General features: G+C 43.4%; 1 protein-coding gene across 1 annotated transcript in view; it reads right to left on the reverse strand.

The window, feature by feature from the left end:
- phldb2b (pleckstrin homology-like domain, family B, member 2b) overlaps positions 1 to 14418 on the reverse strand; it is a 145919-nt gene that overhangs the window by 55872 nt on the left and 75629 nt on the right. The window contains exons 10-12 of the mRNA XM_048602552.1: positions 11281 to 11424; positions 9900 to 10037; positions 4346 to 4474 (exon numbers count right to left, since the gene is read on the reverse strand). Of these exons, the coding sequence (XP_048458509.1) occupies positions 4346 to 4474; positions 9900 to 10037; positions 11281 to 11424 (411 nt within the window). The remainder of the gene's footprint in view (positions 1 to 4345; positions 4475 to 9899; positions 10038 to 11280; positions 11425 to 14418) is intronic.

Raw genomic sequence — 14418 nt, forward strand, 5'->3', positions numbered from 1 at the left:
CAATTTTCAATGCTATTATATTCTCCAACACTACTTTTTTATTAATATTAAACTTCTTTTAGTTGTACACTCGCCTTAGACCCTTGGATCTTAATTATTACAGGAAGACGTCTTTTGTCTTCGTCATGGAAGATTGACCTAAAGCACCTTTTTGTCTTCTCCACCATTTCTCTTTTATAAAGTTTACTCATTGGATGTGGACGTCGCTGGCTGGTCAGCATTTATTGCCCGTCCCTACTTGTCCTTGAGAAGGTGGTGATGGACTATCTTCTAAAACCGCTGCAGTCTATGTGCTGTAGGTAGACCCAAAATGCCATCAGGTAGGGAATTCCAGGATTTTGAACCACAACAGTGAAGAAACAGCAATACATTTCCAAGTTGGGGTCATGACTAGCTTGGAGGGGAACTTGCAAGTGGTAATATTTCCATGCATCTGCTGCCCTTGTCCTTCTCAATGAATTGTTTGTGGGTTTGGAGGGGGCTATCTAAGGAGGTTTGATGAACTTCTGCAGTACGTCTTGTGGACAGTACACACTGCTGCTACTGAGAGTCGTCGATGGAGGCAGTGGACACTTGAGAATGTGATGACAACCTAGTGGGCTGCTTTGTCCTACATAATATCAAGTGTGTTAAGTGTTGTTGGGGCCACACTCATGCAGGTAAGTTGTGAATATTCCATCACACTCCTTCCTTGTGCCTTATAGATGGTGGACAGGCTTTGGGGAGTCAGGTGATGAGCTACTCACAGTATTCCTAAACCTATACATGCTCTGGCAGCCACTGTATTTATATGGCAAGTCCAGCTGAGTTGATAGTGGGAGATTCAGTGCTGGTGACAGTATTGAACGTCAAGGGGCGATGGTCTAATTGTCTCTTATTGGAGATACTCGGTGCCTGGCATTTGTGTGGCACGAATGTTATAAGCTTTAAAGTAAAATTCTCCTGTTGCTGCCTGTCATTTATCTTCACTAATATTTTACTTTTTCACTACTTATAGAATCTTTTACAACCCATATTTTAAGTTTCATTCTATTTTAAATTGATATTCTATTCTCTCTTACTTTATCAGTTTCTTGTTTCGCCTTTGTTGAATTCCAGAACTCACCTACCTTTATGAGTAACTTTATAAGCTTCTCCTTTCATCTAATACTATTTTCAACTTCCCTCATTTGCCATGACACACACACTTTTCTTGATAGGTATTCTTGCTGTGAAGAGGTTCTTTTTTGAAAATCATACATTAATTCCTTAAATAACAATCTTCGCCATGTTATACTTTTTTTGTATTTTTCCAATTCACCACAGTAAACCTCCTCCTCATATCTTCATAATTGATGTTGTTTAAGATCCGTTTAAGATTGAACTACATTTAGTCTTTGGAGTGTACAAGAATGAGAGGCAACCTATTGAAATGTATAAAATTGCTAGGGGACTTGACAGGGCTTTCTTTAACATTTATTCATGGAATGTGGGCGTTGCTGGCTAGACTAGCATTTATTGCTTAGCCCTAATTGCCCAGTGGGTTGTTAAGAATCAAATACAATGTTGTGGATTTGGAGTCACATGTAGGCCAGACCAGGTAAAGGATGCGGAGAGGTTGTTGCCCTTTAGTTTAGGGCCAGAGGGCATAATCTTAGAATAAAGGGTCACCCACTTAAAACAGAGTTGAAGAGAAATTTCTTCTCTCATGGGTAGCGAATCTGAGGAATTCTTTACCACAGAGGCTGCAGAGAATGGGTTATTAAGTATATTCAAGGCTGAGAGAGGCAATAAAGTGAAGTTGAGGATTATCTGATTAGCCATGATCTCATTGAATCGTAGAGCAGACATGGCGGGCTGAATAGCCTACTTGCGCTCCTACATCTTAAATTCTTATTAACAAATACAGAATATATGTCATTTAGACAGAAACTTACAGAAACCACAGACTACTTCTGCAGCAGAGAAAAGAGCTCATTGTAATTTTTCAGATGGGGTGCCAAACAGAATTGTTGTGTTTTTGATCACATCCAATCCTGTGGAAGCTTTCTAGAAAGCTACGCTAAACAAACCAAAGATTTATAACGTTGAATAACTATTGGAAGATGAACTCAAGTATGAAGTAATCATCACAGGCCAAAGCCTAGAGGTACTAAGTTGAAACCTGATGGTCAATACAATTACTAGAAACACCCAACCACACTAAGACATGTAGAAGGTGTAGCCTTCTGCATGCACTAAGGAAATGCCCAGCTTTCAACCAAGTTTGTGAGGTGTGTGACTGAAAAGGCAATTGACATTGGCACTGCACTAAAGTAAAGGCTAGTGCAGCTACTATGAGATAGCAAGAACTGCAGATGCTGGAGTCAGAGTCAACATAGTGTACAGCTGGAAGAATGCAGATCAGACAGCATCAGAAGAACAAGAAAGTCAACGTTTCGGGTCGGGACCCTTCGTCAGTTCTGCTACTAAGAGCTGTGCACTGGCTCCAACAGATTGAGCACAAGGGCCATCTTCCAGCAGCAATAAAGGACATCAGGTAACATGGCAGAGGTGTACACATGAAGTGATTAACAAACCAGAATCTGATGATGTACATGACAAGATAAACGATAGCTTTCACATGTTTCACACTGACAATCACATAGGAAATTTCAATGTCATCTCACTGTCTGAAGTATTTGCAACATGTCAAATGATCCGTTATCAGAAAACTAGTGAATATTCCTTATTGACCAAGATTGAAAAAGGGCTAGTAGCAAAATAATACTCCCAAGGATTCTAAAAATCATGTATCCACATACATGGAAAGCCATAGGAAAGCCCATTGTGTAAAATGGTTGGTACACAATGAATACAATGGTTCACCAGTTCCCTGTGCAGGTTCTATAGTACAGACAATCTGCCTGGACATCTATATCGGTGGACACTGCTGGACCAACAATGACAAGTTTACCTACTTGTCACAACCCTGCAACAATCACAATCTATAGAATCGGTGCTACATCAGAAACACAACAGAAACGGCAGCAGACTATTCAAGAAACACTTGCAGAGCTGAATATGAAAGAATGAAACAGTTCACTTTCTGCTGAATTGGTAGAGCTAAAAGCACAACTCACAAGATGAATGAACGGCTGAAGAAGGTAGAAAGTAGGATAAGCTACAAACTCTTTCTCTTCCCATTGGTTTACAAATAGACTACGACTTTCACAGTTTCCCCTCAAATTGGTTTGCAGCCTCTTAGGGTTGGCACCCCTGGTACTATTGAAACAACACAGCCCTGCAGTATTTAGGTTTGAGATTTCCAATGTTTTTGCAATTAATGTCCTTTGCTCTTGGATTCCCTGCAACAACTGCCTTTCTACACTTATTGGGCAGAATTAGTGGATGCAAAGAGGCAGGAGAGGAGAGAGAGAAAGCAAGGAAAATGTATGGAGATGAAAAGGAACTAGAATGAGGAAGGTAATGCAGCCACCAATGTGCACAAACTAAGGCCCCACAGTCAGCAACAGGATAATGCTCAGATACTCCAGACTTTTCTGTGGTATTAATTTAGGGTTAATTGTCCTTGGCAACAGTAAAATCCCTCTACTCTTCACTGCTAAGATGCTAACAGACATTTTACAGAAGACACCTTCTCTCAGCGTACAGTAAGGGTTGCTCACTCCATTCTCTTCTGGGTAGAGCTTCTCAGTACCATCCTCAACTGGTCTGGTATTTGGAGAGCAGTTTTTAGCATTGAACACCAGTCAGACTGATGGTTCCGCAGCAGGGAGTTCATCTCAAGAGTAAATCCAGCAGGGTGAGGCCAAATGACTGCAGAGACAACTAGCCAGATATTAAAGCAGTCCTTGCTAAAGCTACTGAATGGCACAGGTGGGGGGAAAACCTTCACGTTCAAGCTGCTGGCAGAGACTGAAGCCATTAAGTTAAAGAAAACAATCAAAGCAGCAACAGGCTGTGTATGTGGGGTCATGACATTAAAAAACATGCAAACTTCAGGCTACGTTTTGTATTTTGTTCATAGCATTGCTTTTGGCTCGTAGAATTAATGAGGGGACAAAGCAGCATGTGAAATTATTTACAGGAAGCATTCTGAGGGATTTATGAAAAAAATGACAGACAGCATAATGCAGATGTAATGTCACACCAACACTGCAAGGCTCACGTGTCAATTCTACGCTTCCCATATAACTGCAAAAAAAAGTCAACACTTACAGGCAGCTTTCATATAACATGCTGTGCGCCAGGTGCTTTCAAAGTACTGAATGTTATAATTTGGATTGTTTCATAGAATTAGTAAGCTGTCCTTCACTGCAATGTAAACAGGTGTAACACACAAACTCAGGAACCACCTACTGACCCTTTCCAACTGTTCCTGTAAGCATTCTCTCTTGGACTCTGGGCAGTTATCAAGCTTTTTCTTCAACTCAGAGTAAACCTCTCGCAGCCTCTCTACTCCCTCTCTCTCAGTTTTCAAATGTGTTTTCTCCTGAAAAGCAGAGCACAGAAATAACAAGGAATAGTGACTTAAAAGGAATCGGTGCCCGCCGCGGGTACATTGCTGACTTCCTTGCGCCCACTGGCAGTGCTGAGTATGGCTGCTCTGTAATCAGGCTCGGGGAGGGGAGGGTCCTTTTGCTGAGGTTACTAACTAAAAGGGCATGTTTCATAGCAAAAGGGGGAGGCTATTCAGCCCTTTGAACTTGTTACACCTATTGGTTAGACCATGGCTGATTTGTAGCTCCATTCTACAGACGTACGTTTCCTCCACATTTTTTCATAACCTCATAGAGATTAAAAAAAGTCAGTCAATCTGAATTATGAAATTATTTGATTTATTTTGATTTATTTATTGTCACGTGTATTTTGTCACAAAGTATGGTGAAAAATGTCATAAAATGTTGCCACTCTTTGGCACCATCTTAAAATGCAGAAAAATAAAGAAATGAAGAAATAAAGTTCAACTTTACAGTCCTTCTTGTTAAATGCTGAGTGATGGGTCTGGAGCAGCCAGCCATGAGTCCCCTCACTGTGCTGTCGGAACAACAATTACTACTCTCCGGCACCTCTCACCTGCAATTTTTTTTTTTTTTTACAAACAATTTCCAACAGTTCCAGATTTCCACTAACTTCACTCCTAAATTCTCTGGATTCCAAACTTATGTTTGCTTGTTCTAGACTCCCTCATCCAGGAACGTCTTTCTTTCCCTCTCTCCTGATGATTCCTTTAATTTTCTCAAGCACTTCAGTTACATCAGCCCTTAATCTTCTATATTCCAGAAAAATAATTCCTAACTTAGTTTCCTCCTGAGCAACATGATCCACCTTCCAAAAGCTAAAACCAGCTAAAATAACTAATAAGTGACTGTTCCAGATGACACAAGCAAACGCCAGCAACATGCACGATAGTGCCAGACAACAGCCATCTCCAATAAGAGATAATCTAACCATGTCCCCTTGAATTCAATGGCATTACCAGCACTGAATCCCTCACTATCAAAGCCTGGATGTTATCATTGACCAGAAACTCAACTGGACTCAACATGGGACTAGATTAATTGTGAAAACTGGGCGGCATGGACAAATTGGGTCAAAGGAACTGTTTCAATGTTGTAAAACTCTATGACCCTACAAAAATAGTGGCTAAAAGAGTAGGTGAGAGGCTAGGAATCCCGCAGCGAGTAACTCACCTCCTGACTTCCCAGAGCCCATCCACCATTTACAAGGAGCAAGGAATGAGTGCGATAGAATATCCCTCACTTACCTGGATGAGTGTGTTCCAACAACACTCAACATGCTAGACGTCATGTAGGACAAAGCAGCTCATTTGAGTAGTACCATATCCACAAACATCCACTCCTTCCACCACTGTCAGTCAGTAGCATCGGTGTGTACCATCTACAAGATGCACTGCAGAAATTCACCAAACCTCCTTACATAGTACCTCCCTAGGCCACGATCACATCCACCCAGAAGGACAAGAGGAGCGGATACACAGGAACAACTCCACCTGCATGATTCCTCCAAGCCACTCACTAAGCTGATGTGGAACCATTCCTTCAGTGTTACTGGGTCAAAATCCTGAAATTACCTCCCTAACAGCAATGTGGGTCTACTTATAGCTCGCAGACACAGCGGGTCAAGAAGGCAGCTCACCACCATCTTCTCAAGGGCAACTTGAGATGGGCAGTAAATACAGCCGGAAACACCCTCTTCCCACAAGGGTATTAAAAAGTATCAAATAACAGCAGAGGGTGCATACAGCTTATTAATCCATTATCGCAGGAAAGCATGATGGCAGAGCAATGAGGGGGCTATAACACAAAAAACAGAAATTGCTGGAGAAACTCAGCAGGTCTGGTAGTATCTGTGCAGAGAATGCAAAGTTAACATTTTGAGTCCAGTGACCTTTCTTCAGAGCAGGATATGTTTGTCCTCGTTAGTGTAATGATAATGAAAACATGAATAAATCACCGATTGTCCATGCAGCCTGTCATTCTTGTAACAGCTGTGGCTTTAACAAGAACACATGACAATTGCATAACACCCTGACCAGAGAAATAATATTTAGGGATACCATTCTAGAGAGTGATGCCTAGATGACTAAAGGCATAGTTGGCAAAATCATAGGATGCAAATGAGGTCAAAGTCAAACAAATAGGTAGAGTTCAAATGGGGAAGCAGTTGATGATTGGGGGACTGGAGCAGATTACCGTGGCTGGGGCTGTGGGCTGAGAGCAGATTACCATGGGCTGGGACTAGATTACTGTGGTCGGGACTGTGGGCTGGGAGCAGATTACCGTGGGCTGATTACTGTGGGCTGGGCTGGGGAGCTTGTAGACAGGTTGGAAAATTTTAAAATTGAGGCTGTCAGGCAAAGAGCCAGTGTAGTTCACAGCTCCTGAAGAGAATGTTAAAGAAATGGGCACCAAAGTTTTGCATGAAGATGGAAGATGGAACCCAGCCTGTAGGGATATTTGGGTCAGGAGGTAACAAATATTTGGACAACAGTTTCCAATACATTCAGTCTGAAGAATTTTGAGGTGTTTCTGCTTTTTAAAAAAAAGCTGTACAATCCAAAAAAGTTGAAATAAGGAATGCAAAATGAAACATTTGGAGATAGCAAGAATTGTAGATGATGGAGACATCCTCCAGCTCCACACTGTGCTGTGTCTGCAAGATGAAACAGCTCCTTTGTGTCATAAAATTATTTTAAAATGCAGGCTAAACCACATATTTCTGGGAACTGGAAGTGGATGAGAACAGAAACATAGAAATCAGGAGCAGGAATAGGCCATTTGTCCCTTCGAGCTGGAATGCAGCCTAAAATCCATCCCCTGAGATACAGTGGGTGAGGAATTTACAATTCACACAACTGAACTGAAATCCCACTGTGGTCTCACTCACGTCCTCTCCCTGTATTCTCACCAGTCTGTTTAACCATACCCCTACCACAACTCCCCATTTCTCAGACTTTGGTCCCTTGGGTTTTTTTCACATTTCCTGTTGTCTTCAGTTATCAAAGCATCCAATAGGGAGACAGAAGGTGCTGACTGGTAATCCCAAGGTTCGTCCAATGAGATAATGATGATCCTTGCCTTTTATTTGTGGGTCAGCGGGTCCTACCTGGATGAAATTTGACAGACTAATAGCAGCAATGTGTAGGGGCTGGACAGTTGGAGCCAGGAATTGAAAATACCATCAACCATGATTGGTATCCGCTAACCACAGTCCTCGTCATCTAGATTTGCCAGGCTAACCCCTGAAAATGGGTGGGTGTCCACATTATCACTGATACAGCCACAAACCAGAGAAGCCCAACCCGCACTCTGTAGGTACTCATTACTGAGCTCCAGCACTGAGTGCAAACCACCATGAGGACAACACAATCTCTGCTCCGTGACTCAATCCTCTCAAATATTGGGTAACGCAGCCAAATAGGACTTCACCGCTTCAAGCAGACTGGTTAAATCATAGCAATCTATGGATGCACTCACAAACACCCTTGAGCAGGCAGAGAGTTGGGAGGTGGGTGTTGTTGGTGGCACGGAAAGGACAGGGAAGGCTGTAGCTTTTGCAAAAGATGGCATTCAATAAACATGTAAACACACAACTGCACATACAAATCCCACATATATTCAATGACTGGGTTCCAAAACCAGGCTTTAGGATGCTCTGTACCATTTTACTACTGCAGCCTATCCCACTTGGAACAGTGTAACAGAATAGAGAAACAAGGAGTTATTTACACAAAAAATCTGCATCTACAGAGCACTTTCCACAGTCTTAGGATGGCCGTAGCTAATCACATACTTTCGATGTGTTGCAATGTAGGAGAAACAGCAGATCATTTGCACACGGAAGCTCCCACAAGCAGGAATATGACAAACACAAGATAATTTTTCTGTGATGATGATGGAAGGACAAATAGTGGCCAAGACACCAGGGCTGAACTGCCTGGCTCATCTTCAAATAGCATCATGGGATCTCTCACCTTTGTAATGTGTCATCCAACAGACAGAGCCTCTGACACTGTAGCACTCTCCCAGTAATTCACAGGAGGGTCAACCAAGATACCATGTTTGTAGCTCTGGAATGGTAATTGAGCCCGTGAACGTCTGTGCCCTGTAAATATCTATCCTCAGTAAACATCCTTCAAGTCAACTTACAGATTAATCCCCATTTTACTGAAAGCAACTGTCATCCGTAGTTGCACAGTTTCATGGCAAGGTTCTCAAAGATATGACTATCACTTAGAATTTAACAGCAGTGGTTGTAACTAGAAAGCTTTCATCGTGCTAGCAGATGGAAGGGGAAGATCTGTGATCAACTGGATGAATGGTTATAGAATTCCCAAAAGAAAAGAGGGTGGTGACTGTGATCTAAAGTCATCAAATGCACTGTCAAAAGCTGAAAACACCAGGATTCCTGATAGGAAAATGGTGCTCAAGCCAGTGGAACAAAGTAGGACAATGTGGCCAGAGAGCCAGTGTGGGAATGAGACTGAGTTCCCAGTTTGTCTGAGACAGCCTGTAATGGCTTGTGCCTCCGCTGGATCTGTTCCTTGGATTTTATTCGCCCCCGGTACTGTCTCCTTTTGAATTCTGCCATCATCCCTTTTTGTAATTGAATCTTGCCTGCTTTCTACCTTATCATAGACGTTTACCTTTTGCTCTCTTCAGGCACACCCTTCCCAGCAACCCTTTATCCATAACTGCAATTGGTTAAAAACCATTCACCTCTGACACAGGAACATAGGAACAGGCCGTTCAGCTCCTCAAGCTTGCTCTGCCTTCTCGATCACGGCTGATCATCTACTCAATGCTGTAACCCCTGATGTTATTCATACCTAGAAATCTATTGATCTCTAACTTGATCACATTCAATAATTGAGCCTCTGGAGTAGATAATTTCAAAGACTCAAGATAAATTCTTCCTCATCTCAGTCCTGAATATCCTGCCCCTTGTTCTCAGTAAGTATCCCCTGGTCCTAGAACCCTCCTACCATCAGGGGAAACATGTATCTGATGAAAGGCCACAGAGTTGAAACATTCAACTCTGTTCCTCTCTTGAAAGATGACAAGTGTTTCCACCATTGCCTGTTTTAATTATATAAAAATTAGCACGTTTACCATCTCTAATTTCCTGATGTGAACCCCTGAGGACTTTCATTCTCCAATTTATTCCTTCCCTCGCTACAGTTGTATTTTTTGGACAAACTACAGTAAATTGCACAGCACTGTTGGCTGGTTGACCCAACATACAGGCCAAGCAACAAAATATCTTTTCTCTGCAGGACCCCTTGCTAAGTGTTAACTGGGTTTAAGGACGGCAAATTATCTCCAAATCTAAAACTGCTCTTTTGCAGCAGAAAGTACATCACCAGCAGTTTAACTCTCTCCGATGATTCGTACCTTCACCTTCTCGGATGTGACACTGGTCTCCAGGTCAGTTATCTTCTTCTGTAGCTGCTCCAAAACATCTTTCTCATATTGGACGTGTGAAATCTCAGAGTTCCTCTCCCCTTCTAACAAGGCACGCTCCATCTCCATCTGTGAAATTAACAAAGACAATGACCCTTTTCCATTGAACAACACAAGGCTACATCATTAGGTAAAAAAATATGTTTGCATCTTCCATTCTACCTTGTCATTAGAAAAAAATCTGTATACGAGAGGAAAAGAAATCCCTAAACAAGTGTCATTCTTCATGGGAGACACTGGTGTAGTGAGAATATCACTGGGCTAATAATCCAGAGGCCCAGACTAGATGCACTGAGGAACCTGACAGCTGTTGTGTGTTCTCCACTTTAAGGTGGATCTATTGGTTTAAGAAGCAGTGCATGGTAAATTGACCAGAATCTGGACTCCAATGGCTCAATTATGAGAAGAGTGTACATAGACTAGGGTTATCTTCCTTGGAATATGGAAGAGCAAAGGGTAATTTGATCAACATGCAGCCCTAAGGTTTGCAGAGGTTGAAGAAGGCAGCTCAGTACCATCTTCTTCAGTGCAATGAACAATGCCCACATCCCATGAATGAATAAAATAAAATGACCTGATGAGTATAGTTGAGTACGGCAGAACTGGGAGGGAATGGGATTTAGTGATAGACAACAGCATTGAGAAAGGGATTTTCCAATTAATCTTCCAACATTTCATATCTGCTTGGAAAAGTGACTAACATACTGAGAGAGCTGGTGAGAAGCAGAGAGCCTCTGGAGGGAATGGTGCAAAAGCTGAAAGCCAGCCTTGACACAGCAGCTCCAGATGTGAGTTGTACCATCCTTCAGCTAACAAAGCCAACTTCAAGGCCAGGCATTCAGAGAAGCTGTGGGCTCCTAGTACAAGTAGCTGTCAAAAGTCAGAAAAGACATGTTCTACCCTCTCAAAGTCCAAAGTAGTCAACCTCCCCTTTTGTCTACTTTGAAACCCATTTGCCCATCCCCTTGCCCCAGCAATATCTCTTGTAATTTTATGTTTCTATTTATATTCTTCAGAGTACTGCTTCCAACTACCATTCCGCTCCTGAACAATCCTTCTCCAAAGCATTCAGTTACCTAGTAACACTCAACCACCTTCCTGCTGCAATTCTGCACATTTCCTTTAGATAACAGTCAAACTGCCTCTTGAGCTTCTTCCTTTACAATCACAACGCCTTATCTGTTTAGCAGTGGAATAATACCATGAGCAATTCCATTGGAGAAATGTCTTGGGCATTCTATTCATTGGAAAAACACAGGTCCACATATCTGGAATTATGGACTTGGAAAATAGCCTCCACTGTATTCAGTACCTCTTGTGAGGACTCCTCCATCTGATTGTCTAGCTCTTTGATCTTCCTGTTAATTTCTTCCACATTATTCAAGATGCACACACATTCTTCCTCCAATTGGGTAATTCTCTCTTTCACGTTCCTCTCAGCCAATTCCTTCTCTTCCTGAAAGACAAAAATCAAATTGTTTGATTGAACAAACACATGAATCGATCAGCTCCAAACTGAGCATCCACTAGTGAACTCAGAAACATGATGGTGCCAAAGAGTGGCATACTCTGTCCTATGTAGAGGGAAAGACAATCGCTTGACCTGCACTCCTCTGACTAGGCCCAAAATCTCCATAAAGGCCTCCAGGCCTCCAACTCCCATTCCAGAATTAGGGTAATTTTATTTTTTTTCTATTTCAACCAATCACCTGACCATCTTATAAAAAGGGATAGAAGTGCAAAAATCTATTTGTTAGCCTAAAATCACTACTTATTTGAAACATGAAAAACATTTTTGCCAAATAATGATGTAAACATGACAATGGTCTTGGGAACTCTCAAATAGTCCACTTTCCAAAAAGTTACTCTGATAGTAATGTTAAGATTGGAATGCACTCTGGGTAAAACTATATTTTATGGCCTCGAAGAAAGGCATTTTTACAACAATATTTCCCACTCATTAACTTTTTTGTTTAATTCGTTCACAGGATGTGCGCTAGCTGGGCCAGTATTTATTGCCCATTCCTTAATGCTCTGGAAAAGGTGGTGTGAGCTGCTTTCTTGAATGTCAGTAGTCCGTAGTAGGGACAGTGAGATCCAAGACCCAGCAGTGAAAGGCCAGTCATGGCTCAGTTGGCAGCATTTGACCTTGGGGTACAATATACAACCTGGAGAGTGAAAAGAATCCTCAGTGAGGGTAGGAAAGCCTGACTGCCAATGGGCATAATCACTGCTGCCCTTTCCCCGCCTCAATGTATGTTTGTACACTGGGAACAGCACTTGCCTCAAAAATATCTTCCTATCCTTAACCCCGTAGGCTTGAACGGATTTCTGACTGAATGCATCAGAAAACTGCAGATCAATGTGGAATGGAACAGAGCTGAGCCAGCGCTAAATGCTAACAGAATACAGCTCCTCCGTGGCTGTGGAAGAAATCCCATTATCACTGAGATTATACAAAATGCCATAACCTACAGAAGACCCAGCAAACCCACCGGACTGCGTGCTACAGTTTCCTTTTATAAGTCAATACGAATGGTTACAGTTGTCAACACAGAACCATCTGTGTAATGTCGCATTTCACCAGCCCACAGGGAAAGAGCTCCAGATGCTGTTCCCTGACCGGGTGGTGTCATATTTTAGCTCGTTATAGATCTGCTACAATCCCATTCTTCCTTCCGGACCCCATATCTCTCAGAACATGGTATCATTGCACAGACAAATATCTCAGCCATCTCGTCAAAGGCTTATCTTTGCTTTTAACGATGAAGTGCAAACAATAGGAAAGGTTGGTGGGGGGGGGGGGTTTTGAAAGTGGTAAAACAGCAGGGGAGCCTGGGGGTATCTATGCACAAATTGTTGAAGGTAGCAGACATGTTGAAAGCATGGTTAATGAAGCAAATACCATGCTGTAGGGGCAGAGAGCCCAAGAGTGAGGTGGTTACATTGTACCTGAATTAAAAACAACTGGCTGTACCTCAGCTGCGGTAGTGTGTCCAGTTCTAGGCCCTAGAACTTTGGAAGGGTGTGAAGCCACTGGATTCTGCTGTCTCACAGAAAAGAGTCATGAGAACAATGCTAGGCACAAGGAATTATGGTCAGTGGATAAATTGGAAAGATTGGAACTGTTCCCCTTGGAGAAGGCCAAGAGGTGGCTGATGTTCAAAATCCTGTGGGGTCTGGACAGAGTACTGAGGGAGAAACTGTTCCCATCAGTAAAGGGATTATGAATCAGAGGACATGGGTTTAAGGTAACAAGGTGTAGAGCTAGATGAACACAGCAGGTCAGGCAGCATCAGAGGAGCAGGAAAGCTGACATTTCGGGTCTGGACCCTTCTTCAGAAATGGGGGAGGGGAAGGGGACTCTGAAATAAATCGAAAAGGTAGGGGGGAGGCGGATGGAAGGTGGATAAAGGAGCAGATAGGTGGAGAGGAGACGGACTGGTCAAGGAGGCGTGGATGGAACCAGTAAAGATGAGTGTAGGTGGGGAGTTAGGATGGGGGTTGGTCAGTCAAGGGAAGACGGACAAGTCAAGGAGGTGGGGATGAGGCTGGTAGGTAGGAGGTGGGGGTGGGGTTTGGTCAGTGAGGTGGGAGGAGCAGATAGGTGGGAGAAAAGACGGACAGGTCAAGGAGGCAGGGACGAGCTGGGCTAGTTTTGGGATGAGGTCAGGGGTGAGGAGATTTTGAAGCTTGTAAAGTCCACATTGAAACCATTGGGCTGCAGGATTCCCAAGCGAAATGTGAGGTGCTGTTCCTGCAGCCTTCGGGTGGCATCGCTCTGGCACTGGAGTAGGCCCAGGATGGGCATGTCGTCCAAGGAGTGGGAGGGGGAGTTGAAGTGGTTCGCGACTGGGAGGTGCAATCGTTTGTCACGAACTGAGCGTGGGTGTTCCATAAAGCGGTCTCCAAGCCTCCACTTGGTTTCCCCAGTGTAGAGGAGGCCACATCAGAACAGCGAATACAATGTACCACGTTAGCAGATGTGCAGGTGAACATCTGTTTGATGTGGAAGGTTTTCTTGCGGCCTGGGATGGGGGTGAGGGGGGAGGTGTAGGGGCAGGTGTAGCACTTCCTGCGGTTGCAGGGAAAAGTGCCCGGGTGGTGGGGCTAGTGGGGAGTGTGGAGCAGACATGGGAGTCACAGAGAGAGCGGTCCCTCCAGACGGCAGATAAGGGTGGGGAGAGAAAAGTGTCCTTGGTAGTGGGGTCAGATTGCAGGTGGCGGAAGTGGCGGAGGATGATGCGTTGAATCCAGAGGTTAGTGGAGTGGTACGTAAGGTATGTAACGATGACAGCAGAGCTCAAGACAGGCAACTCCTCGAAATGTCTGGAAAACTGTGGATCACTTCACTAGAAAATGGCAGGCTCACAAGATTGGCCAGGCAGCTAAAGCTAAAACACCAAACAGTGGAGAAAGACAGAGAGAGGGGGCCGGCAGGGCGTGCCAG

Source organism: Rhincodon typus, chromosome 11 (genome assembly GCF_021869965.1).
Source record: "Rhincodon typus isolate 14 chromosome 11, sRhiTyp1.1, whole genome shotgun sequence".
In the NCBI taxonomy this organism is placed as follows: domain Eukaryota; kingdom Metazoa; phylum Chordata; class Chondrichthyes; order Orectolobiformes; family Rhincodontidae; genus Rhincodon; species Rhincodon typus.